A 27,194-nucleotide genomic window follows, 5' to 3' on the forward strand; every position below is an offset into this window, starting at 1 on the left:
CGGTAGGCGGTGAGCCATGGTGCTATTAGCGCCATGGCTCATGCCGGTAAAATACCGGCACCGCCTTGGCGGAAAGGGGATTTACCGCCCCATTCCAAGGTTGGAGGGGCGGTAAATCCCCTTTCCGCCATTGCCCTTCCCCATTCCCATTTCTGCCCCATAGGGCTCTATGGAAATGGGGAAGGCGCTAATTACGCCACCGCAATTTTGCGGTGCTGTAATTAGCTCTGAGGTCCCTTAGCGGGTTGGTTTTTAACGCCTGCAAAAAGCAGGCGTTAAAGCACCAACCCGCTAAGGGACCTCGTAGTAAGGCGGTAAGGGTTAACGGTCACCGTTGCCATTAACGGTGACCGTTAACCCTTACCGCCGTCCGTGTAATGAGGCCCATAGTCCTTTATTGGCTTGTCTTCAATAAATAGATTCTTTAGAAATGCTGCTGCTAAAACACACAAACATTTTAATACATTCTAAAACACTCAGTGCATAAGAAAATGAGCGATGGTGAAGACTTCTCCAGTATGTATATCCCTATGTCCTAGCTAACCACTGTGACAGATATGTATCTGCTAGTGGGTGAATTGATTCTGCAAAGTTAGATCTTCTTAAAAGTCTCACCGTCATCAGACAGCACTCTTGTTTTACAAATTGATGTCTGTGGGTTTGTGCACAGAACTGGATTGGGTGTATAATTGAATTTACCATCCAACATCCATATATGACACTCTTGCATCATATATACACTTGTAACTGGGCATCAGTTTATGGCATGGCAGCAGCATGTTAGCAGCAATAGGGCTTCTTTTTTAGAAAGTGTCCCAGATGATTTGCTTGCTAAAATGTTTAAACCGTTTTTGGTTGTCAAATCTACCACAAAGGACATAGGGAGCCAGGACAATATTAACACAAAAATCATGAACCGGAGGTAATCAAACCGGATACCTTCAGGATCATTTGCCCATCCAGGAATATCCTGTGGGTGACATATAACCCTTGGTCCTTAATCATGGTCCTGCTGATGTTAAGAACTGACCACGTTTCTACGTAGTCCTTAGAATTAACATGAAACCCATTTATGTGCTCTCCAGTGAGTTCTTAAATTTCAAGCTGCTCCTGCCCAATTTTGTAATGCATGCTCTCTCAGACATCAACTCTCCTCAACTTCGTTAATAAAGATTTTGAAGAATATCAGAGACAGGACAAATGCCTGCTTAACTCCGATATGTATTGAGAATGTCTTAGTTGACACACTATTTCATCTAAAACTCAGACTTACTTACATCCATTCACATATGTACTGCAGGAGATTAATCAGGCATGGGTCCACTGTAGCTTTTCTTGTGGATTGCCATTGAAGACATCTCTCCACTTTGTACATTTCTGCCATAAGATTACAAAAAGGCCAGAAGTAGGTACACACTCATATGTTGCACATGATTCATATCAGATAGCAACAGAAATGGTTTTTGGTCCAAGCGTCCCTGTGAATATCTCATTGTCCATGAGCTATGATGTTCCCAGACTGGAAGAGGGCATCTAGATGCTCCAACATTATTTTTCAAAAACTGTTTGCAGACCATATTGTTTAGGGTCCTTGGGCCTCATTACGAGTTTGGAGGTAGCAATGCCATTTTTAGCAGCATGGCTATCCCCAAACCGGGTACCGGGTCCGGGACCCGCAAAAGGGGATTTACCGGGCCATTACGACTTTGGAGGGCCCAGTCATTCCCTTTCGCGGGACCCAGACCTGGTACATCCCCAGTCCCATTTGAGCCCCCATAGGGGAGGATGCTAGGAACAAGCCCATTAATAATGGGCCTGTTGTTAGCATCCTGGTCTGCTAGCGGCACCCGCCAGCAGACTTCATAATGAGTTGGTAGAGTGATAACGGCGGCGTCAGCTCGACTGACACCGTTATCACTTTAGCGCACTCATTGTAATGAGGCCCTTTGTGTGATAAGTGCTTAACATTTCTTGACACCCTTATGTAATGTATACACTTTATTTCTGGAGATAATCTCATAAAGGCACATTGCAATAAAATACAAATACAAACATACAATCAAATCACGACACTACCAACCAATTTATCAACAATTTATATTCCAAGTAGTTATATATTTTATTACATGAACACGTAGTTTAATCTATAGAGCTAGTACCGTATAGGAACACAACATCATAAATAAACACTTAGTTAGAGTAGGTTTAAAAAGAAACATTCCTCTGCCCTTATTCCCAAAGCAGAATAGCACACAGTCAATAATGATCTCCACAGGACATCAGGTAATATAAAACAGAGAGACATTGAGTGAAGAGTCAAGATTTCAATAATGTTGCTATGATAACATGTTGTATACTTGCAATCTTGGGGCAAAAAAACAAACATAAAGTGTGTTTGGGTTTACTCATAAAATGGACACTAAGTGCAAAATAGATTGCATTTTTTGATAACCAATATGCCACAATCTATAGCCATTTACTTAGGGCAAATTCAGTGGCCAAATTTATCCAGGTTTTTCACAATATTTAGTCATGATTGTGAACAGTGGGGATGTCTTGTATGCATGAACTTCTTCCAGCTCTTAGCCTGCTTTGGGCTCCCCTTCCACAAGTTCAAGAAAGTTCCACAAAAAGTCTTAAGGTTACTTTTCTCAAGTTCAGGTCAATACAGTTCAATCCTTTCGGTTCCCTTCCCTAAATTCCAAGAACACAAGTCAGAAGAAAAGGATCTTAAGGCTCTGCCTCAAGCCAACATTTTTAGTTCACAGTAATCAGGTTTCCCTTCCCCAAGACTTCAATGCTGCAACTGATAATTTGCTTAATTCTTTCAAAGTTAAATACAAATCCAGGCCAAATTGACCCTCCTTCTGCTTTGCCTCACCAGCCTATTTGCAGTGATTCTTCATGATAAATTTCACAATGTCTTTAGCTTTTACACTTCAGTAATCTCTGGTCTAGGCGCAGTTCTCAGACCACACGGTCCACCTATCACAGGTCATGCAACCAGGAACCCTAGGCTCTTCAGCCCACAAAGGTTCTTCTGTGTTTTCACTGTGTACAGATTCACCATCACTTGGATTCTCTTTGCCAGCTTCTTCAATTTGCCATTTGTGTTACATGCCTCTGTGGCAGTCTTTGGGCTTTAAGCACTGTACTCATTCAAAAAGTTCTATGTATTGTGGTGGTCTGGTTCATGCCCCACCTTTCTGTGACTGCAAGAGATATCATGGGTCCACTGGTCTCAGAGATCCAGGTTTCAGTCAGGAACAAAAGGTCTAGCTTGTTGTCAGTAATGTAGTCATGGATATCAGGGGTGTCATTATTTAATGAACGTGCATTTAGCAATGCTGCTTTGATTATTTTCACGTTGGTCAGTTGAATGGCTGTGATGCTTGGCATTTGGTTTCTAAGATTGAAGTAAGTGGTTTTGAAACTTCCTCCTTACCCGGGATGGTTTATTACATGTCATAGAGTTGGTCGTCTGAGAAGCATCAGCAGGAGGAAGTTTAAGACTGTCCATAGTTAGGGAGACTTCCGTGGTCTGCAGTAAAACTGGCATTTTGCAGATAGACTTGGGGTTCCTGCCTCTGCAGGCATCTTCTCTGTCTCTGTACCAAAGTGGTGAAATGGAGTCTGAGTGATCACTGCTCCTAGTCACCTCTCCCTCGTTCTAGTACTTTTAGAACTCAAATGTGAAGAAATGAGGGAAGCTGATTCACAAAAGCCTATGCAGGCTCAGGGTAAGGGTAGGATGGTAACTTATGGGTACCCCACTCCCAAACCCCAAGGACCACCCACCCAGGTGATCCTGCCTGACTTCTCCACCCCCAGGGTCAGGAGTCAAAAGTGATGGCCTTACACTGGCCACCTGAGAAGAGGATCCAGGGGGAGTAGTAGCGAGAATACCCTTAAGTTTCATACACTAACACCTTCATCTCCTTAGTCAGTTTCTTGCATCATAAGACCCTCTTATCACCTGTCAGATCTTTGCCATAAGTGCAACTTGATGTTTTGCAGTTAAGCAGTCACGGTCAAACGGATGTTGTTCTTCTCTCATCCATTTATTAAGCAGGGTACCACATCATTAACTTTGTGGGGATTAATAACATCCTTCAAATTTTCATTCCTAATTTGCAGGATCATGACAACATTAAGCATCTCTTTCCCATCTAAGAAGCTGTCCATCTCACTTTGCTTGGGCATCCCAAAGTCATCACCCAATTAAGGATGCATCTTATAAAGATTGAGGAGAAAATATTTACTGTTCACTTTGTTCCAATTAATGAGATCACCATTTCTACTAGGCACCATTTTACTAGATTGATATCCACACCCTACCCTAAAAGAGTTCTTAGGGTTGTGATAAAGGTTCAGGGTTACGTTAAAGATATTGTACTACCACACATCTAGAACCAAATGGTAGTGTACTATTGTTTGAAAGTTAAAGTCAATCAGACATCTAGCCAGGGTTTTTCCAAATGTTAAATGGGGTGGGAGCACATCACTGGGCTTGTCTTTCAACACCATGAAATATACATGAGGTCAATGTCCTGAATATTATAAGTAAAGATATATGGAATTAAATTCTACTTTACACCAGTTTTCCAAAATACAGGAGTTATGTACTTCTTGGTCACGTCAACAATGAAGTAGACACCCTCCCCTAAACTCAAGACAAAATCATTACCATCCAACTTTTCCAACTTCTCCAAGAAGGAACTGTGGGGATCTGTGGGAACACAAAGTAATAATGTAGCATACACCCAACTGTGTGGTTCAAACAATATGTTTGTTGTCAGTTATTTTAATGATAAACATATTAGTTAGACACCTAATAAAATAAATTGTGCACTTACATAGGGATGTCTTCACAAAAAAGTGTGAGCATGGCATATACCAAATTGTGACATCACATTGTGTCCAATGTTCCACTCCTGGTCAAACAATAAAGTTCTATACCTATTTTGACATGTACTTATCAAAGCCCCAATGTCTTCATTATTTAAACAAAATATAATTTAATTAGTGACAATGTCTACATCCCCCACCTAGTATAGAAATATTTTAATCACTTTGTCAAATTAGCGACTTTCACATTAAATGTCACAAATTTCCCAAGAGGATCACTTTCTGGAACAAGCCAAAGGAATTAAATATTGTTTATTTTTTCCGGAGAAGCACATTTCCCCTGGAAATATTTAATGTCTATGGAAATATGATAAAAATACTGAAGAGGAATACATGTTTTAATTATTTTTTTCCATGAGTAAATTTCATTTTTTGTACCGGTTTTATCATAATTTCATTAATCTCTCTGGACTATCTAGTTGGTGCTGTATACTCTACCTCCTCAATGGGAGAGCAACTCATTGGACAAAAGGGCATTTGTTTACCCTTTTCAGCAGATTTTTCACCACATAAATCTAGGTAACAAGGTGTATCTAACCATCTCTCCCTTATGGTATTATAGTCAAACACACTTGTCTTTTGGAATGAAAAGCATCAGTTCATCTGCAAATTTGGCAGAGATTGCCTTTGTCAAATAGTCTATGTTGTCAGTATTCTGGAATACAATTAGCTCCCTTTCCACCTATACCCACAAGGTTTTGGGCTTTATATTTCTCCTGCGCAATACACATCAGTGTAATGTGATGCAGCATTTTTCTATGGGATGAGCTTGTTCATTGGATCAATGTCCTTAAGGCTCCCTAGAAAGTCAATTCAGAGGCTGAGATGTTGTTATTGATTAATATTGTATCCCCTTTATATGAAGCATTAAGTATGTTTGAGCTAAATGAAACCTTTGTTAGAGAGACTAATGTTTTTAAAGCAAATGTTTTTGTTGAAACTAGACCCACCTTACCTCTTCTGAAGAAACCCACTCTGGACCCCATGATACCTAACAACTACATCTCTAGCACCACAGTTTCCTTCCTCCTTAAGATCTGAGACCATGGAGCTTACCTCCAAATTCAGCATATCCAATAGTATCCTGAGTATCCACCAATCTGGTTTCCGTCCTGGTCATGGCACAGAATCATACTTGCTAGACCTAAACAATCAGCTTCACCAAATCAAAGACAACAGAAAGCCTGCCCTCCCACTCATCCTAGACCTCTCTGCAGCATTTCATCTGCTATACCATAAGGTATTATGCCAGCATCTCACCTCAGACACAAACCTATGAGTGGATGCCACCATTTGGATCTCCTCTTTTCTGGCAGAGTATTCTCTGAAACTGAAAGTGCCCCTCCGTCCCCTATCTCATGTGGAGTTCCTCAAGGGTCTTGTGTCAGCCCCACCCTCTACAACATTTTCACCAAACCCCTGTTTGACCTTCTAGACTCTTGTGGTGTCTCCTACACAAACTATTTAGATGACATGCACATTCTCCTCCCCGTTTCTAGCAACTGTGCAGCGGACTCTGATGCGCTACTCACAGTCTACCACACCATTTTGGAATAGATGACAGTCCTCATACTATGTTTGAACTTTGAGAACATTTAAATTCTTCTTGTAAGCTCCCCCACAGTCATCAAGAGCCTCAGCAGCCTTTATGGTTCCTTCACTATCAATGGAATCACAATCCCAGTCTCTAAGTCGGTAAAACCCTTCAGGGTTCAATGAGACGCATCACTCTCCTTAACTTGGCAGGTTAATGCCATCGCCTCCTCCACAGCTTACACATCAATAAGCATCAATGCCTGCAGGAAATTCTTAACACCCGACGGCTGCCTCACCATCGCTCAAGCCTTGATTGGATCCAGGCTAGACTATTGCAATGTTATTTTTGCTGGCACCTCCAAGCAAAACATCCACATAATACAAGTGATCCAAAAAATTCCCTTCAAGCTGTTCTTAACATTCCGAAATGTGAGCACAACTCAGTGACCAGAATTGCTGCACACTGGTTCCCAATTTAAGAAGGTATAAACTTCAAAATGCTGTCTTTTATTTATATATACATTTATTTAGTTTCTCTGCATTTTTAAGGTGCTTATACATCAATACATTGTGTTTCAGAGTGCCAACTGCTATGGGAGGGAACAGGGGATAAAAGGTAAATTCAATAACATTGATAAACAAGACAGAAGCAGTCCTTTTTTGATCTTGTGAGCATTCGGGTTGTGCAAGTGCAGAGAGAAAGAAGGGGCATGGGGTGAGTGCTGGTGGTTCCACAGAGGGGGAAGTGCCAGAGAGTCAGTTGCAAGCAACAGATAAATGCCTTGGCAAAGATCACTTGAGAGATACAGTCAATGGGCTTGAAGCCAAGGATAAGTCTTGCATCCCTATTCTGGATAGGCTGGAGGGGCAGAGAGAGGAAGAGGGCAGATTAAGGAAGAAGCGGTTGCAGTAGTCCAGCCTAGAGTGTACCAGAGCACTAGAGAAATTGAGCATCTGAGGAAAAATGAGGAAAAGAGACGGCCCCTCATTCCGAGTAGGGCGGTAAGGGATCCCGGGCACCGGTAAGAACACCGGTGCCGGTAATCCCTTGCCGCCCTACTACGAGGTCCCTTAGCGGGTCCCTTACTTAACGCCAGGTCTGACCTGGCATTGTGGACGGGACCCGTTAAGGGACCTGGGCGCAAATAACGGGCTTGACATACGCCAGCCCGTTATTTGCGCCCTCCCCATTCCCATTGAGGCCTATTGGGGCTCAAATGGGAATGGGGAATGGTTTGGTGAATGGGGACTTACCGGTCCCACCAAGGTCTGACTAGACAGGTAAGTCCCCATTGCACCAAACCAGACACGGTACCGTTATTGGTGGCAGTCATGGCACAGGGGAATTTTGAAGAAGAGTTGGGTGTTGTCTGCATAACACTGGAAGTGAGGGGAGAAAGTGAAATTAAGGTGAGCAAGCGGGGCGAGATAGATGTTAAAGAGCCAGGGTGAAAGGTTGGAGCCCTGGGGGAGACCACAGGTGGAAATAGAGGTGGTAGAGGAGAAAGAGCCCAGGATAACCTGGGAGGGACATTCAGTGAGGAAGGAAGTCAGCCAGTCCAGTGCCCGCTCCGAGGTACTAAGAGGATGGAATGGTTGACGTGTGAAATGCAGAGGAGAGATCAAGTAGAATGAGAAAAGTCAGTGAGTTAGAGTTAAGAGATGCAAGCAGTTTTTCATGGGTGTTCGGGAGAGCAGTTTCTGTGCCTCTGGATGCTCGAATTCCAGATTGATGGTAGTGTAGGCAACCAACAAGCTCAGTGTGCTCGGTCAGTTTGGGGAAGAGCAGCTCCTCCAGAAGATTCCCAAGAAAGGGAGTGTTAGAGATGGGGCGATAGTTAGACGGACATGAGGGGGCGGCGAACAGCTTTTTGAGAAGGGGCGCTCAAAGGAGTGCTTGAGGGAAGAGGGTAAAAATCCAGAAGCAAGTGAGTGATTGCAGAAATCAGCAAGTTAAGGGACAAGAGAACCAATGTTGTCCTTAATAGCTCTCGAAGAACAGGGGGAGATCTGATTAGAGGAGACCTTCATGGAGCAGACACACCTATAGACCTCAGCAGATGTGATAAGAGAGAAGGTAAGTACCTCTCATAAGGTAAGTACCTGAGACATAAGTTCCTGTCTAACACTGCCCTGCCTTACCTGTCACAGAAAGTCTCTAAGCCCCAACCTCTGAGAACAACAAGATCACAATATCTCATCACCCCAAGATTCAGACGAACCAGAGCCAGGTGAACCAGCTTCCCTGTCATTGCAGCAAAATACTGGAACAAACTACCTCTAGGGCTAAGAGCTGAACATTTTTATTGGAACTTCCATAATCAGCTGAAAACCTGGTTGTTCACACAAGGACCCATCTAAACTTTGCCCTGCCCACACACACACACATGTATTCCTCTATGTCCTATTACTGCTCAAACCGTGTCCTGCTTTACGACTTTTCTGTAACTAGCACCTTGATGCCTAAGGGCTTAGAGTGATGCTATGAATGTATAAATGAATACATAGCATTTATTTGTCAGCAGGTCATCATCTACTTGCTTAGGAGTGTGCTTAGAAGATTTTATATAATGTCAATGCTATGATTCATAATTCAGCAATTCTTTTATTTTCACTATACGGTAAATGAATATATATGGTGTTGGTGTATTTCTAAATGCATAAGCCTTTTTCATTGCCACTTGATTGTTACTGACCTAAAATGCAAAGAAATATGAAAATCAGTTCCCTGCAACATTCAAAGAGAGAATCATATATTCAGCTTTTCTTAGCATTTCCAATACCTTTAGCATTTATTTTAAATGATTTGATTGGCCACTGCACAGTAATCATATAAACGTTCATTATCTAGTATGTGTATTTGGATCTGTAGGGACTTTCTCCTCCTTTAATAATGTCGTTGTGGCAATTCGTAGTGACTGCCCTTGGCCTTCATATGTGCAAGCACATAGGCAATGACATAACATGTACGTTCTGATTTCTAATATAAACTGACTATGATATGTTGTCAACTGGCATGTGTGTGCAATTATGAAGCGTATAATGCATCAGAATATGTGGCAAAATGCTCTGTTCTTTGTTTCTTAATATCTTCCCAAGTTAATGGTCCTGAGCCGAAGGTGAGGCCCTCTAATGAGGACAGAATTCCACTTGCACACAATAGAGCAAGATAGTAAAGACAATAACAATATCAGTGCATGTGCAGGTGGAATATGGGAAGTGTTGCCTTGGGATTGCGTTGAGAGAGCTAGGCCATGTCTAGTTCCCCAGGTCCCGCATGTACGCTTCACAGAGGGAATATTGGAATGCAGCCTTTTCAGGCGGTTGGAGATTTCCTTCAAAGATTTCTGATTAGCTTGAGAAGATCTGTATAAGGTGAGGGCAACAAAATTGCAACGTGAAATGCAGGCTTCTACTGGTCTTTGGGGACTGGATTCCACCTTTTCTAACTGTCTAAAATAAAAATGCTCTAAATCATGTGAATATAATCATTTGGCATTTATATAGCACTACTAACCCTCAGGTATCTGAGCGCTGCTTATTATTACCCACGGTGTGTGGTGCTCATTTATCGACCTTGGAAGGATGAAAGGCTGAGTTTGGCCCAGCCGGATTCGAACCTGCGTTAGCAGGCTCTGCACGCTCTGTTCTACTCCCTGTGCCACTTGACCGGCATATTATTTCCAATTGATAAATGCATATCACATTGTTGTCACTTTGTCACAGTCTCTTTGGTAATGCGGAATCTGTGGCCTATCACTGCAGGCAGATAGGTATTAAGCACATGTGTACTGCTACTTCCCTTGTAATAGGATTAATTATTGTGCTGGTTGCTCTACTTCAGGTGCACACTGGTATTACAGAATTAGCTACAACTGATGTGCATGCAAATGAAGCAGGTGCACATTATCTCCAATACATGGTATTCCTCTTGCTATACCTGCATACATGCATTTCATGCAGCGTTCTTTTATTTCTACTGGGTCTTGTCCCTGTCCCCCGGCAATTATGGGTATTTGCTTGACTGCCTGTCTTGTTTGCATGTATAAAGCAAACACACGGGTAATCGGATCATGTGCATGTGTGACACCAGTGAGGTATCAGACACACATGACAGTGCTGGCTTTAAAGGAGTTTTGCATTCTCCACAATTGTTAGTGCAGTTAAAGTTATGATCTACCCAACCCAGTGGGTAGTCCATGGTCTCCTCATCAGCAACACCTTTCAGCATTGCCCTACCACACTGACACATTTGTAAGGTTAGAATTCTTGCAGCAGCGTAGACGGCATGCTGTGCCACTCCCACGCACTTCTTGTGTGCACAGGCTGGATGTCCTGTTTGATAAGTATGTGCAAATCCTTAAAATAGTCCATACTCGCTGTGCCTGGTACAGCAGAGTGCTTAAATAGACCCAGGTAGCTAGTGTCTGCTTATGCTATACCTTTTGAAGTTTACACATACAAATACATCTTGCTGGTAAAACAGCATAATAGTCTGTCGTTTACATCTACATCACTGATCATTAGAAGTTAAACCATTACTGTTTAAATAAACTGAAATATGTGTGGTATGACAAATTAAATGTTTACCATATTGTGGTCCTTATCAAGGCTGTCCTTAATGCTCGGATGAACACAGCATTGCCGGGGGAGAGTAAGCATGTTGGTTACTCCTCCATAGATGCTTAAACAAGTGAAACAAAAAGATCAGCATCAACATTCCAACCGTTTACTAATATATATGATCAATATGCAGACTTGTGCACAGTCTCACAATGAGAGAAAAGAAACTGGTGAATCAGGGTCCTCAGATATGGCTACTAATATATTTAGTTTTTAATAGTTGCGTCTATTGAATGTAGCTCCTTTAAGAATCGATGCAGCCTCCATTGCCCTGCATCAGCTTCTCAGAGGAACATAAGCAAATGAGAAAAAAAGGATTTAACTTTCATCATGGTTTGATGATTTGTAAGCATAATACTTTCAATTTTTCTAGGTTTGAGTTGATCAAGCCCATCCCAAGAGAGCTAACGAGAGACTGAGAGGGCCTCATTGGGCCTCATTACGAGGTGGGCGCAAAGGGATACCGGGCACCATTAAGGACATCAGTGCTGGTAATCCCTTTGCGCCCTATTCCGAGGTCCCTTAGCAGGTCCCTTCCTTTACGGCTGGTTTTACCAGTCGTTATGGACAGGGCCCATAAAGGGACTTCAGAGCTAATAACGGTACCGCAATTTGCGGTACCGTTATTAGCGACTTCCCCCTTCCCATTAAGCCCTATGGGGGCTGAAATGGGAATGGCTTTTTCAATGGGGACTTACCGGTCCTGCAAAGGTCAGAATAGACCGGTAAGTCCCCATTGAACGAGGGCGGACATGGTACCAGTATTGGAGGTAGTCATGACGCCATGACTAACTCCAACCTCGTAATGAGGCCCATTGAGTTTTTGGTGGTGCACTAAAAAAGTGCAGAAACATGAAAAAAAAGTGGTGGAAATGGAAATAAAGCCATTTTGCTGTTCGACCGTGTATAGATTTTCAATACCCGAAATTTGGAATGTGAAACTCATCTAAACGGACTGATTTTGTGTGGAGGAAAGATCCTCCACATAACCCCATTCTGATTGCATGCAGACAATTCTGCATGCGGCCATATGGCAATCCATAAAGGAGTCCAATGTGACTCGAAAATGGGGAATAACAGAAGGGTTCACATGACACAAAATCGTGAGTACACTTACCGTGATGTGGAATGAACTGAGCTACAAATTATTCTATACTTTTGGAAGTCGAGGTGGCATTTAAAACTCGCTTGTTTCATCCCTTTTGAAAGTGTGTTTCTATTTTGTAGTTTTTGCTATTTGATTGATAGTGTATAATTGGCTTCCCTGTTTTATTGTGATTTATCAATGCCTGAATGTCCAAAGACAGAAACTAAGTAATAGGTCATGTAAATATAGTCTTTGTCATGGGGCAACACAGTAACATATTCTTTTTTCCTGTAGAACCTCAAACATGTTCTGTTAAAGACTTCCTCTGCTCAAATGGGGATTGCATTTCTGCAAGGTTTTGGTGTGATGGTGAATACGACTGTGCTGATGGTTCGGATGAGGTAGGATTATGTTTACGCTTTTATTGTATATGGTTTAAAGTCATCAGCTGAACATAGAAAGACATTTCAAATGTATCACATTACATCACGTCTCAAATATTACACTTCTAAAATGGACAAAAGAAAACACTATCATGGCTCCCAAATAAAAGCTCAAATGGTCCAGAGATCCGTAAACATTCTCAGTTTCGTTTACATACAATTAAAACCTTTAGAAATCGCACCACAGCAAATGTCAGAGCTGCAGATCTTGCGCTCAACATTCGGAACCATAGGTTCTCTGAATTTATATGTGCCAGGTTATTATCAAACTTCCCACATTATACAATGTGCTGGGGCAGCAGCTTGGGACAGAACAGCAATAGATGTGTTAAGTCTTCCACTGCCTGCAAATGACAGCAAAACCTGCAGAAAGCCAATTCCTAAGGCAACGTATTTTGAATACAGTCTATAGGGGGGGTCATTATACGTTTCCAGGTATCACACCAGTAATTCCAGGGGGATACAGGGGAACTGACCTACCCCTTCTGCCACCTTTCCCCCTTATCTGAAGTAAATCAGTGACCTGCAATGGCAAACCTGTAGTTTGGCCATGCTGTAAAATTGTAATTACTGGCACTTTTTCCCGCAAGGCCAAATTCATAATGAGGCCCACTCTTTCGTCAGTAACACATTGAAATTAAATATCATGAAATTGCTGCGATATCTCCAGTTGGGACATTTTAATACATATGGTTCTGCCACTCCCACTCTCTTACAAATACTTCCCAAATGTACTGAGTGAGCTGACATAGGGCTGCCCCTGTTCAAATCCCTTCTCTTAGTAACATGGTATCTTTCACATTGTATGGATCGTAAATCAGTGTGCCTGTTGGTATGTCTAAACCCCTAAATTGTTCTTGGCAATAGCTTTCAATGTCATTTATTGCAGGAGGTATTTGTATTGGCTGTTAGTCCTGTATCAGTGTACATAATATTGTGTGGTGAGCTATGATTATGTCGTTTTAACAGCAATACATTTAGCACAAATACTTATATGTTTCCTTTCCTGATTACACCTTGATTTTTTTTATTTATGTATTTATTTTTATATTTATTGCAGCACACAGAGCCCAGGGGCATCTAGGTGCTGGTTACAGAAAGTGCATAGTACCTTAGTGAAGTGCAAGAATATGTGTATGCTTACATAGAAAGTAGGTGTGAGTCCAAGACTGGCAAAGCCCCACCTCATGGTGTGGGGTGCTACATCAGGCAGCTGAGTCAAATCAGGTATGAGTACAGGACTGGCAAAGCCTCAACTCATGGTGTGAGGGACTACATCAGGCAAAATGGGCAAAAGCAGAATTTGAGGCAAAATGGTGCAAGCGAACAACAACAAAGCCAGGGCCCTAGACAAAATGGGTACAGGGTGCAGACAACAATGCTGTCAGATTACAAGTGTAGCAAGTACAGAAGTAAGAGGGTTAGTTAGCAATGCAGATGGCTAAAATAAACAGACACACAAACTCAATCACCTGAACACTGAAGAATGATACTGCTGCACAGGACTCAGTCGAAAGTAAGTCACAACAGGTCAAATGTTCCAGATGAGGGGTCGCAGGCATGTTGGAATGTTCACACTGTTACTGTGTCATAGTTTCGGCAGTTCACAATGCAGAGTCTCATGGGAGTAGAATACCAGATCCAGTAGCAGCAGCACCAACTGCAGGGAAGCACCCGGAGTGTGGAGAAGGCACCGGGAGCCGACTGGTATAGGGGCGAACGGCAACCATATGAGATGGCGAAAAGGTTCTGAGGGCGGGATGGAGAGAAGTTGAAAGGATGCATAGGGAGGGAGCAGGGCAGGAGGAGTGAAAGGGCTGCACTCGGAGCAAGTAGGAAGGAGTATGAAGGCCAGTGGCAGTGCACTCAGCAGAGGCATGAGCAAGGTGGCAACGCTTACCTTTACGATGTAAAAGATGCTAAATGACGTCCAAGATGTTGTAGATAATAATCATTGATTGTAGCATGATGCAGTCAGGTGGGAACAAAGGACTATGATGGGGGTGGCCATGCACAGCACTCCAGTCATGGCCGGATAGGGTCAGACAGGAAAGGACCTGGCCCTTAGATGAGGCAGGAAGAAGTTGTGGTGGGCAGCCAATCACAGTGATCCTCTCAGTGCGGGCCGGGAATCACAGAACAGCCTATATGGCTGCTTCGGAGAGCAGCCATGATGGAAAGGGCCATCGGTGTAGATGAAGTGCAAGCACTGCGTGGTGCACGATGAAATTGAGGCCCAGGCTCAAATAGCAAAGCAGGAAAAAAAAAGTTTGATGTTCACCATATAAATGTATGGATTCTGAGGTAATAGCCACAGATATTTGCTTTGCTGCAGAACACAAAGAAACATCAACACATGCAAGAAATCAAATGAAACACAGGTTTTTAGGGGAAAATTGATGCTAGCATGGTTACATATTAATGTTAATACATTAACTTGTGTAAAACAACTTCCATTGTAAACAATGACCATCATCAAAAATAATCCTCCAAATAGGGTGTTGTGATTATCTCTCAGCCTTCATAAATTCTTCCTCCAGTCAATTCATGGTTTGCTGATGCTTGCTTATTCTTTGGGTTTGGGAGAATTATCTTGCCTTGCATTAAAAAGCACACCGATTTGCATAGTTCCATGTATGTGTTTGGACTATGTGAAAGGCCAGACAGATAAATTAAATGGATTGGAGTGTCTGGTGGAAATGTAGACATGTCCAAATAGTTATAGATTATGGATGGGATGATAAACTTCTTCATTCGATGACTAGAGAGATAAACTCATATCAGTAAGGAGCAAGGGCTATCTACTAATGATTGCAGACTTTCTTCAGTTGTACAACCATACCATAATTCAAATGTGACAGCAACTCCTAAATATACAGTGGTTGTACATAAACAAGAGGGAAAACATCAGCATTTAGATGCAAGGATGCTAACTTTGGAACACTTAACTCTCGCACTCTTGCAAAATGTAATATTGTGCTCCAATGTTCAATATCAATGATTAAAGACACCAAGAAATTCACCTCACTTGAGTGTCAAAATATTAAGAAGCCAATTATCAAATATGAAAAGTTGCGTTGTTTATTAACGTTGATTTGAAGTGCAAAACATATTTTTGATCAATTCTGATTCAAGAACTATTGCTTTGCCTGAGGCATTTTAATTGGCGGACTACTACATAGAGTCTGTTTCCCATGTAATTCTCAAGCACTGATATGGCTTATGTTGCAGCAAATTACATTACTATCTATACCATTACATGGTAAAACAGTGAATAGTGTATACAGACAGTACTTGTCATGAAGAGTGTTTATCTTGGTCACAAACGGATGCACCCTTTCCTTAAATTTGAACCCTACACCACAGAGTGTATATACCAATACATCAATTTCTAGTTTCCCGCTGTTATTACATCACCTTTCCACTCTACACATTCTGTGGCAGTAGATACAAAGCATCACTGCAGTAAATGAAAACCCAGTGCATGTTGATGTGAATTTCATTGTTGGCAACAGCCTGGCAAAATCAGAGACCATCTGTCCAGTTGCGGAATACTATGCAATTTCATCTTTCAATACTCGTCGAATGATTTCCTTCCTCTGTCAATGGCCTTCCTCTAGCTCCTCGTGCTAAGGCCACACAATGTACTTGTGCCCCTGCTGCACAATACCTTCATCATGATTGGAATGGATTTTGATGAGCCCCGTGGGTGACATGTAAACTTTCCAGCTTTTGAACTGAGTGCCAACGCTTGGTACACCTAGATGACCATTGCTCATATTCTTTTGAAATGGTCTTTATTAACATGAAATATTATTGAAACTATCAAAAAGGAATGTTTGCACACACACAATGAAGATTAAAAGATTTGCTGGACTTTTGGTGCGTCTGAAGATTGACATTCAATTTGACCAAAAGATGGACCAATAGCAATATTCATGGCAGGTGTGGGTTAGAAAATCTACAGATGTTATTAAAAGGCAGCACACATGGCAATAATATGAACAGAATCATGTTCAAAATATTAGGTGATCATTAGCTGAAGTATACAAATTAATATTATGCTTCTTGACCAAAAGAGAGTCACACATTTCAGAAGCCTGTAGATTCTGTTTTCTTGTTTAGCCCTTTCTGATGTTACTCCATTGTTAAGTAGTGAGGGATTATTAAGAACCGGTGTAGTCAATATCATACAATGCCTTTCATACGTATAGATAGGGATGTGATGGCTGTTGTTGTGCATTGACCTACTATGCTCTATTTCTCAGTTTATATAATGCAGTGATAAACTCTATTATGCACTTAGTAACACATGCATTGGCAGTGTATCTCAGTTCTAAAGTTGTTTACATTGACAGTGTAAACGCTTGAATGCTTGAAATTGTATTTTCGTTCTACAGGGAATGGCTCAGCTGTTTAAATGTGGCTAACGTACATAATCAATGCACATGTCTCAATCTTGTGACATTTCCTTCAAAAACATATCCTGACAAAGTTCAGTGCTAGGTTACCAAATCCCTCTTGCACAATTGATTTTGATTAAGTCATGAATAGAAGAAGAGGGCATTGGTGGGGCTGGATGTGCAATCAGTGGGAAAATGGTGCTATCATTATTCAAGACATTGTGACTACCCACAATTGAGATACTACAGCCATCACGATTAATATGAAGGTATAGAGGACAGGCAGATGCAGAATTGCATACAATCGAAGGGAAAGATCATTGGTAGTCTGGGGAATCTGTGCATTGAAATATGTCAAGATTCCTTGGAATGGGTGAGCAGTGTGGTAGGTCTGAAGAAGGAGACAGACCAAATGTTGGCATTCTTGCAGAAATACTATTACAACAATAAGTGAATAGGCTTCCCTATATCTAATCTGTGGATTTCCCTGCCTAACAAAACAAACTAGGGTATGTGCTGTCTCTTGTAATGTATAAAGCAAACAGGGTGTACTGTATCCAAAACAAAACTGCACTGACCCTACCACAAGACAAAACAACTAAAGCCCTTGAGAATGACTCCCTTCTCCTGGGCAGGCTTCCCTAGCCTTTTGTATATAAATCTTACGTAGTTTTTGACTATCTGTTGCATTAGCTTGTTCAGTTTCTTTAGGGGACATTTCCAAATCTTTGGGTCCCCTTTCTCTTTGACCTTGTAAGCTTCTCCTCCTCAGGGTCCTTGGCTTTTGAATTGCTCTTATTATGCTTTTCTCAAGTGTCTATGAAAGTCTCTCTTTCTCTGTTTTCTCTTGGGAAATAGAAACCCTCTTTATGTTGTTCCGGTTCTCCACATTCCTATGGTTCTTTAGCTCATCATGAGTAATATATCCGACGCCAGGATTCTTCTCTTCTGGTTTACAAATCTTCTCTTTGGGGCAAGTATAATGATGAGTAAGGTGAGTCCCATATGATTCTCACTCTCTTGGTTTGCTTTCATGTCAACGGGATGAGTAGGATAATACTTGTAATAAGTCTCACTCTCTCTGCTCTTTCTTGTATCACTGGGATGAGTAGGATGAGCATTTGATGAGTCTCACACTCTTGATTCATTCTTGTATCAGTGTGATGAGTAGGATGAGTCCTGTGATGGGTTTCACCCTTGCCCTACTTTCTTGTATCACTGTGACATGTAGTATGAGTCCCGAGATGTGTTTCACTCTCTCATTTCTTTCTTCTATCCCTGGAACAAGTAAGATGCTGGTACTCATTATAACCATGTTTCATCCCGTGTCTCCTGCCTCCCTGTACCCCCTTTTCCCCACAGGTTGGCATCACTGGTCCTGCATGCAGGATAGGGACTTTTCTTTTTATTTGATCAGTATGGCCCCTGCTTTCCCTCTGACTCTCTCTGTTCTTGTTCGCAGCTTTGCAGTGCCAGCAATCCAGTTGTCTCAGCATCACTGTCAGACTGCACAGTACAGCTTTCAGGGGTCACACCACCACTCATGACTAGCGCTCTCTCTTGGCGTTTTGTTCCCCATCTCTCTTGTGTTTCTCATGCACACCAGCAGGTTGATTCCTCCCTGTAAAGGATCTCCTGGCGTCGGTCAGTTTCCACAACGCTGCTGATCTGAAACTCCCGGGTTTCACTTCTCTGTCAATGGTTCTTCTTCCCTTTTTGTGATACATTGCTGGCTGGGCCCTCCCCAGTCGAATGAATATTGTCCTTTTCTCTTTCAATTGAGCACTCAGAATTGCTGGATCATGTCTCCTCGTCACAGTACTGCTGGTTTCTAACCACCGAGCAATCAGTAAAACGTGCTCACTCTTCTACTTTATGGTAGTTTTAACAAATATCTTTTCATGTGGGATCTTGGAACTTATGGCACAATAACACACCGTGGCTTGGTCAGCTGGGTCTTTTTGAAGCCTCGATGTAGCTGTTGGTCAAAGAGAGAGGGCTTTATGGAGTTCATTTGGGGAACGTTAGTCCTTGTCTCCAAGAGGGGAGTCTCTCCCTGATAGGTCCCGCTTGCTGCCACCCCTAATAGGAATATTGCATAGTGGGCTCACCACTTTAGCCTCAGAAGGAAAGGCTTCCCCCTGGGATGAAGTGACAAAATCCCACAATGTGTCACAGCATTTAGACAGATGGAGAGATGGAGAAAATATCTGGCACCATTTTGTTGTGAGTTCCTTAAATCTATGTGCAAAGAATATAAACATGCTTTTGGGAAATGTAATATATGCCTATTATAGCACACTACAGGTAAATGTATACAATGTATAACAACTAGCCCAACCATCCCTCAATACAGACGCCCTTGTGCCTTCTAAAGAAGGGTGCAATGAGCTCCAATCTTTCTTTCTGGGTAAGATTTATACAATTACCACTGCAAGTTACTTGGTGATAGACAATCAGGATTTATATCAAACAGATGGTTAGAAATGACATGTTTGAATGTTAGTAAAATCCACTTGAGCTGTTAGATGATACTAGATCCAGAATCCAAAAAGAAAAATGGAAAAATATGTCAAGTTGATGCCAAATTAAACGATGTTCAATTATGTTATCCATGGAAGATCTTCCACCATGAAACCTCCCACATATGAAGCATATCTCACACTAATGAATTGATCGGTTTCTTGGTTGTCTTGAGGTTCCTTGGTGTCTTGCGTGTCTCTTACTCTAATTAATATACATGAACAACTGCTCCTTGTTTTCCTGTTCAGAGAGGGCATTTATTTTCTTACACAATTATTAGATTACACACAGATTTTGTTGAAACTTGCAGTAACGCATAATGACAATCTGAATCACATCCAGGATATAATAGAGGTCTTGAAGAGGGACGTCTGGCTTTGTTTATTCCAATCTAAAACCATTATTTCTTTGCTATGACCATTTGAACAAAAAAGGACAACTTTTAATTTCTATACTCTCTAATCCAAGACAAACACTCAGGATGAAGTGACCACTTTAGGAGTTGACTTACATGGTGGGTAGGGTACATGGTGTAGACAATGTAAAACATAAAATATACATTTCTGTGGTCTGCAAAACTTGCATATGTGTGTATGTGTGTCTGTTTGAAACGTTCAGCATACTTCTCAATATACTACAAACCTGAAATGTGGCATGTGGGAGGTTCCCTGGTGTAGACAATGAAAACAATTAAAATATAAATGTTTTTTTATTTCTTTTTAAGCAGTCTACAATGCTTGGATATGTGTGTGTGTCTGTTTGAAATTTTCAGCATACTTGCCAACATGCAATAAACCTGAAATTTGGCATGTGCGTAGGTTCCATGGTGTAGACTATGTAACAAAAATAAACCTTTTTGTGGATGCATTAATAATTTAAGCGGTCTGCAATGCTTACCCTTGCCATATGGTTCTTTGTGCGGTAGTTCTGCCATAGTTCTATGTTATGTGAGAAACCTGAGTGTATTCTCACTCCTAAACCCCTGAATCCTCTTCTCAGGTGGCTAGGGAAAGGCCATTGCTCTTGGATCCTGACCGTGGGGGTGGATAAGCGAGGGAGGATCACCTGAGATGAGGGTCCTCAGAGACTGGGAGTGGAGTGAACACAGAGTACTGGGATGAGGAAGAGGTGACTTAGATTAATGAACACTGCACCATTTCACAACGTTGTACTGGGACGAGGAAGATGCCCTCATAATTATTGTCAGGCAAGTCTAATTATGCATCCACACCTGCAGCCTGTCAAGGGGCTGCAGGTGTATAAAGGGAGCCCAGTGGAGCAGATAGGGGAGCAACATGGATGCCTGTGTGGGAGAGACCAGCAGGGGACCTTGTTTGAGAGGAGGCAGCCGTGGTGGGACTGGAGAAGGAGCCAGGGAGATATCCCAGAGCACTCGCAAGGTCCAAAGCAAGTGGGTTGTGTACCTGCTGCAGGTCTGAGAGCCTCTGTGACAGAGAGCAAGCAACAGGAGCTGTGAAAGAGCCCAAAGAAGAGAGGACGCCTCCCGCATATGTAAAGAGAAATGTTGATTTGCTGGCATTCAGAGGGAAACACCCAGCAAGCGAGCAGAGTTCAAAAAGGTGCACTTCCCAACTTCAGAAGCAGAGAACAAGTACTGGGAGCTCACAGAAGGAGATGGATAGAGCCAGTGAGTGTTAGGGCGGGTGCTCAAACACCAGGGAGCTCCTGGTGGTCCACAAATAAGTTTTAGTCCTCAAAAGTAAGCAAAACAAGTGTATATTAAATACCAAACTGAATGGAAACTTAAGATTAGGCAAAACAAATGCATATTGAATACAGAACTGAATGGAAACTTAACATTAAGCAAAACAAATGGATATTGAATACCAAACTGAATTGGAACTGAATACCAAACTGAATTCAAACTTAAAATTAAGCAACATGAATGCATACTGTACACGAAATTGCAAATGGGACACAGTGTCATAGAAAGGTGAGGTGCGAAAAACACCTCCTCAAAGTAAATTTTTGTAAGCAAATGCAGTGCAGCAATGCCAAAGACTGCTAATAGATGTGTGACACGTGATGGCCACAGCCAGGAGGCTGACAAGGAAAAGCCATAGGAGTGTAAATCTACACATAAACCAAGAAGCTGACAAAGAGGAGCTAAGTGAAGGTGACTTGTTACACCGGGGCAACTGCTGAAGAACCTGTGTGAGCTGGGGAAGCTAGGCATCCAGGTTGCATGACCAGTGATGGGTGATCTGTCAACTCTCTCTAGACCAGTGAGCCCTAAATCACAAATGTCATTGATAACATCATTGATTACCTCACAATACATGAAGTACTTCATGTATTAAAGTTACTCAATTAAACAAAATGTTATATTGGAGTGTTCTTGTTAGTAAAATAACCTACATACATATTGCACACTTGGGTTAGTGCATACAATACATAGGAAGAGCCACAATGCATAGGAATCTGAGGCACATACAAGGACACTCCAGAAAAGAGGAAAGAAAGAACATCACTACAAAATGACAGTAAACGTTTTATTGTCAAGGATACAAACAAATTGTGTGTTTGAGGCATGCTTATGTTCCCATGTATGTGTGCCATGAGCTGAGGCTGTATTATAAAGAAAGTACCTTAACAACATAGGACAAGGTTAACGTCTAGATATAAAGCACCTTTTCAATTATAACATGTTTACTGCCATTGAAGAATAACATCTGGCCTACACATGTAATTGGAGAAAAACAAGTGGCCCAAATATTTGATGTCATCAGTGATGTTATCAATGGCATTTGTGATGCCATCATTGATGTCCCAGGTGTTAGCCTTAGCAGTGCACAGTGGTGGTGTGAGTTTTGGCTGCTTAGCTTTGCATAACAATGTTTTTTCACTGAATGTCATAGGTTTTTACCAGTGCACCCTAATTTGCTGTAACTTCCTATTATCATACTAACCCCCAATGTAGCAGAATTTCTGGCCAATCTAGGAAGCTTCAAGTGGAAATTATGCAATTCCCCACCTTCTAGCAACATTCTGAACACTTCTATCAACTTTCGCCAACTTTGTACACCTTTTTTTGTTTGCCAACGTCCATGAATGTCTGATGTCACCGTAGACTTTCTGGACAGTGTCACATGACCATGCACACATGCGTGCCATGATGATGTGTTTGTGAATAGGTCAACGACTCTCGAACAGGTCTGTGGTGCACGGACATTTCAAAACTGTATTTTCAGCCAATCTAGGAATCTTCAAGCTGAAATTCTACCCCTGCACAGCTCCTAGAACTATTCTAACACATTTTTCATCTGCAATCCAGGAGAGAGCACCTGCTTGGAAGAGCATTAGCCTGCATGCTATTTAACTTCAAAAATGGCATATGCTATGGCCATCCTTCCGTGCCAGAAGCCACCACCACAAACACCACAACCACTACCAGCGGAAGGCCCTGATCAAGAGAAACGGCACAATGATACAGAGGAGGATGAAGAGGAACAGGAAGATGAGATAGAGAAAATACCTACCTCCAGCACCCTCAGAGAATCATGGGTGTGGTGGTTCTTTAAGAGCTTAAGATGGATTCCAATGGCTCGGGATACCCATGTTGAATGCATTGAGTGTGGAATGTGGAATCATACTCAGTTGCGGACAACACAGCAGTATTCTTTTGATACCAGTGCATGTTGATGTGAGGCCTTTGATCCATAGCTTTCCTAGACAACAATACTCTCTACAAACTGCAACACACCACCCTGCAGGGGGAGCAGTTTCAAAGTCTTTTTGAGGCTTTAATCAAAGAACATGAGAAACACTGCCCGCTACCTTACATTTAAAGCACACCCAACATCATCCCCTGTCCACCTGCCCCTCTGTATCTGTAGCTAGTGTTGGGAGAGATGGTTTATTCTGCCCCTCCTGCACTCCCGCAACACAGATTTCGCTTGTGCTGAAGGGGGGAGACTCCCCTTCTTCCCAACTACAGTCTGTGTTAGCACTTACTAATTACTAACATGGAACGTATATAACTCGGCCATATTAACGTGCAAAGGCTCCACTTTGCATTCCCCACCAGACGCCATCTTTTACTAGGCCTGAAAATGATCTCTGAAAACCTGCCTCTCCCTCTCCCTCAGCCGCCCGCTTCACACCACCAGCCCAGGCCCCCCACCCGACTGCTTTCTGCCAACTTCACAAAAACTCTTTTCTCATGGAAGTCCAGCTATTCATTGTTTCAACCTTCAGTCCCGTCCCAGAACAGATGAGCTCATTGCACTGTGTGTGACCAGAATAGGCCACTGCCTGAGAACCCATCCATCTCCACTAAACCTGCGTGTGTCCCTTCTGACCCCCACCCTGCTAAGCTGTAGACTACCAGGCCCATGCCCCTCTGTTCTTTGACCCCCCCCCAAGAGTCCTGACCCCAGAAACTCATATATTCTTGCTAATCCTTACACTTGTCGGCTCGTATATTACATATTCTGCACAGAAATGTCCAATGTATAAATTATCCAAAGGCTCAAGAATTTCCTCTTTTAGTAAAGGCATTTACATCATATAATTTATTTTATGATACATTCCGTCCACACTATGCACCTGTGGCCTTTCTGCCTTCCACACCTATGTGGACTCCATTATCCGTGCCTGCCAATGTTTAGAGATGACTGGTTGCATCACAATAGTATCTATATATTCTTAAACATGTACTGAAATACTAATCCCTAACTCTGCGGATAACATGTTCAAGCTTTCACAAGCGTTGGATACATTAAATAGGTTACATATCCAACTCGTTATTATTATTTCTAATTCATGCCACAAATCATGAACACTCAGCAATGGCCAACATATAGGCTCCCAATCCACTTAGGGCTTTGCCCTGTGTGCCCAGCCACTGCTGGTCTCTATCTCTAATGTATTGTGTCTCTAGTGTGTGTGCGTGTGTGTGTGTGTGTGTAATATGAACCATATTCTTTGTAATAACATATATTTATGAAAGTGAGTGGCTAACAGTAATTTACACATTCCGCTATTTGGGATGTCCCAGTGATGTTCATCTGAATGCAAATGTTTTTCTCCCTCACTCCCATATCACCCTGCTACCCCATACTCTTGATTTCTAAAGTAGATACAGATCCAAAGCTTGATATTTTCAGTCCGATTTAGCTTTACACTTATTGTGTAACTAGGAGAAGGATGGAATAGTTGAAGATATTTAAAGAAAGGATATGTATTTTCTTTGTTTTGTGTATATGCACGCACCTGGGCTGTTGCCAGTGTCATGTGGCTCTTTGTTTCTGGAGTGGCTGCCTTCCTTGCTCAAGCCTGTTAAAAAAAGGGGTCTAACACTTTCAGCAGTGACCCTAAATAAGAAAGAATAGGAATAATAAATAATTTGTCTTTCTGGCATTCTGTATAATAATTGCTAGACTCATTAAAGGTTTATTTCAGGCACACTTAAGGTGGTGAGTCACTGATTTAGCCTGTTCTTAAACAACTCAACTCAGCCTTTCATCTTTCTGAGGTTGATAAATGAGTACCAACACTGGTTGGGTGATACATATGGTGATACATTCTTGTATCAATGTATATCACATTGTAGTGATATTGTAGCAATTATTTTCGGAGTGTAATTAGGAACAATGCTATGTGATGCCAGTTCCTGTTTTGTCAAGGGGGGAAAGATTGTGTTCCAGCCCTCCTCGTAATGTAACTTCGGGATGGGGTCAAATGACATCACTTAATGTGATGTCATCACAGGTCAAGGGTTGTGTGATGTCACTTCTGCTACCCCTGGAATCTTGGTGAAATGACGTCCCTGGGTGGAGCCCTTCCAACTAGGTGTTTTCTTGGACATTTCAGGTGGTGATTTCCATTCTAAAATGGGATTCCATATTGTAATTTCATGTTCGGTCCATTTGACTTTTTCGGCATAATTGTAGCTCGCTTATAACTAGGTAGCAAGTTGCCTCCACATTAATCTGTCCTTATTATGAGATGTATAACTCTAGTATCAAAACCACACCGAAAATCCAGAAATGGCAATTTGTCAGCTTGATATTTTTTTTCTGAAAATCGGTAAGGACCCCCCCAGCCACCTTTCTCTATCTGCTGAATTAACTATTGTCAATATGTAAATATCAGTTTACCTGCCCCCCCAAAAAAATACAATCCGATAGGAAGTGTTTGAAATAAAAACAGGAAGTGTGCTAGTATAAACATTACATTTACTCTGCCCAGTACAAACCAGTAGGAGATTTCTTCTTTGTCCATTTATTTTTATTCTTTACAAGGCTGTAGCATAATTGAATTGGTTCATTCTGATGTTATCTTGTGTAACGTATTTACAACCAGTTATCTTGTTCGGTTTTCATTCTGTCTGTGCACTAATTCCGACAGAAGAATGAATGGTGTTGTGTTAATTAATATCACTTTAATGTTTGATGTTTTCATTTTTAAGCTGGATACTATTAATCGTACTGCTCTTTCCTAAGTAGTCCCATTAATTATTTATTTGCTTTTGAAATAATTTTGAATACAAATAAAAGCAACACTATAGCATTAGCGTAATTTTAATTTCAGAAAATTGTAATGTCTGTACGCCATCTCCGCTAATGTATCACATTTTTCCCAGAATGTTCTCATTGTTGCCTCTGACATTTGTTTTTGTCCGTTAGCATCGTCATGTTTCTCTTGTATATTGTGCTGATCAAATTGTTTCTTTGATCAGCCATTTGCAAAAATAAAGTTTCATTTCTTTGGGTAATAAATTACCTCCATCAGAATTATAATGAAGCATTTGCCCTCCATTCCCCATCTACCTTGAGACTGGTGATCTGCTCCCGCGCTGTCTCCTCCCCTCTATGCTTGTAGATTCCTTGTCAAATTGCCTGGCCTCCTGTTTCCTCACTGTGTCCGTTCCTCACATTACTTGCAAAGCATCCCAAAGCTAGGTCTATGTTAAATGCATATAATAATAATAATAATAATAATAATAATAATAATAATAATAATAATAATAATAATAATAATAATAATAATAATAATTGGTGAAACTTATCAAAACCTGTTTAAATTAAAATGGGTCTCTGAAGTTTCACTTCTGATGCCTGCTCTCAGAAAATAACTAGCCTCTTACCTGTTAACATATTATTAGTGTGTGTAATGGCTTATTATAGTTTGTGTAACATACATTTGGAGAAGTGAATCAGAAATGGACAGGGTTATTTATTGTGGATATTTCAAATTGTTTTTAAATACCAAACGGTAAGGGAATTTGTTGCAACAAAGCTATGATTCGTCCTCCTGTCTCCTTCAGGTATTGGATTGAGTTTTTTGCTGCATAGTGCACTTAAGACTTGTAACAGCGGACATGAAGTGTGGTTGAGTTTGGAAGTCTGAGGCAGAGAGTCTGAGTGGCACTGTGCCCTACAGACCCTATTGGCAGAGACAGTAGAGTGCTTTAAAACCTGTGGCATGGACTGAGTACTGCAAGGAGTGTGTTTGAATGTGACAGTCTGATACAGAGAGACTGAGCCGCACTGTATGAACGGAAATTCTGTTGCCCTTGCTGGTGACACTAGAGTCCTTCAAACCCTCTGGTGTGCATAGAGCACCGTGCAGAGTGTGGTTGATTGTGGCAGTCTGAGTTAGTCCTGGGCTGGCGAGGAACAAACGCAAGCCACTCATACTGGACGC

The 27,194-nt window shown here is 41.7% G+C and overlaps 1 protein-coding gene across 3 annotated transcripts in view; it reads left to right on the forward strand.

The window, feature by feature from the left end:
- The window catches only part of LRP1B (LDL receptor related protein 1B), a 4,835,697-nt gene that overhangs the window by 4,229,289 nt on the left and 579,214 nt on the right, over positions 1–27,194 (forward strand). For all 3 annotated transcript variants that reach the window (XM_069616528.1, XM_069616527.1, XM_069616526.1), the window contains exon 68: positions 12,449–12,555. In XM_069616528.1, the coding sequence (XP_069472629.1) occupies positions 12,449–12,555 (107 nt within the window). The remainder of the gene's footprint in view (positions 1–12,448; positions 12,556–27,194) is intronic.

This window comes from Ambystoma mexicanum, chromosome 9 (genome assembly GCF_040938575.1).
Source record: "Ambystoma mexicanum isolate Mex_15411 chromosome 9, UKY_AmexF1_1, whole genome shotgun sequence".
NCBI classification, from domain to species: Eukaryota; Metazoa; Chordata; class Amphibia; order Caudata; family Ambystomatidae; genus Ambystoma; species Ambystoma mexicanum.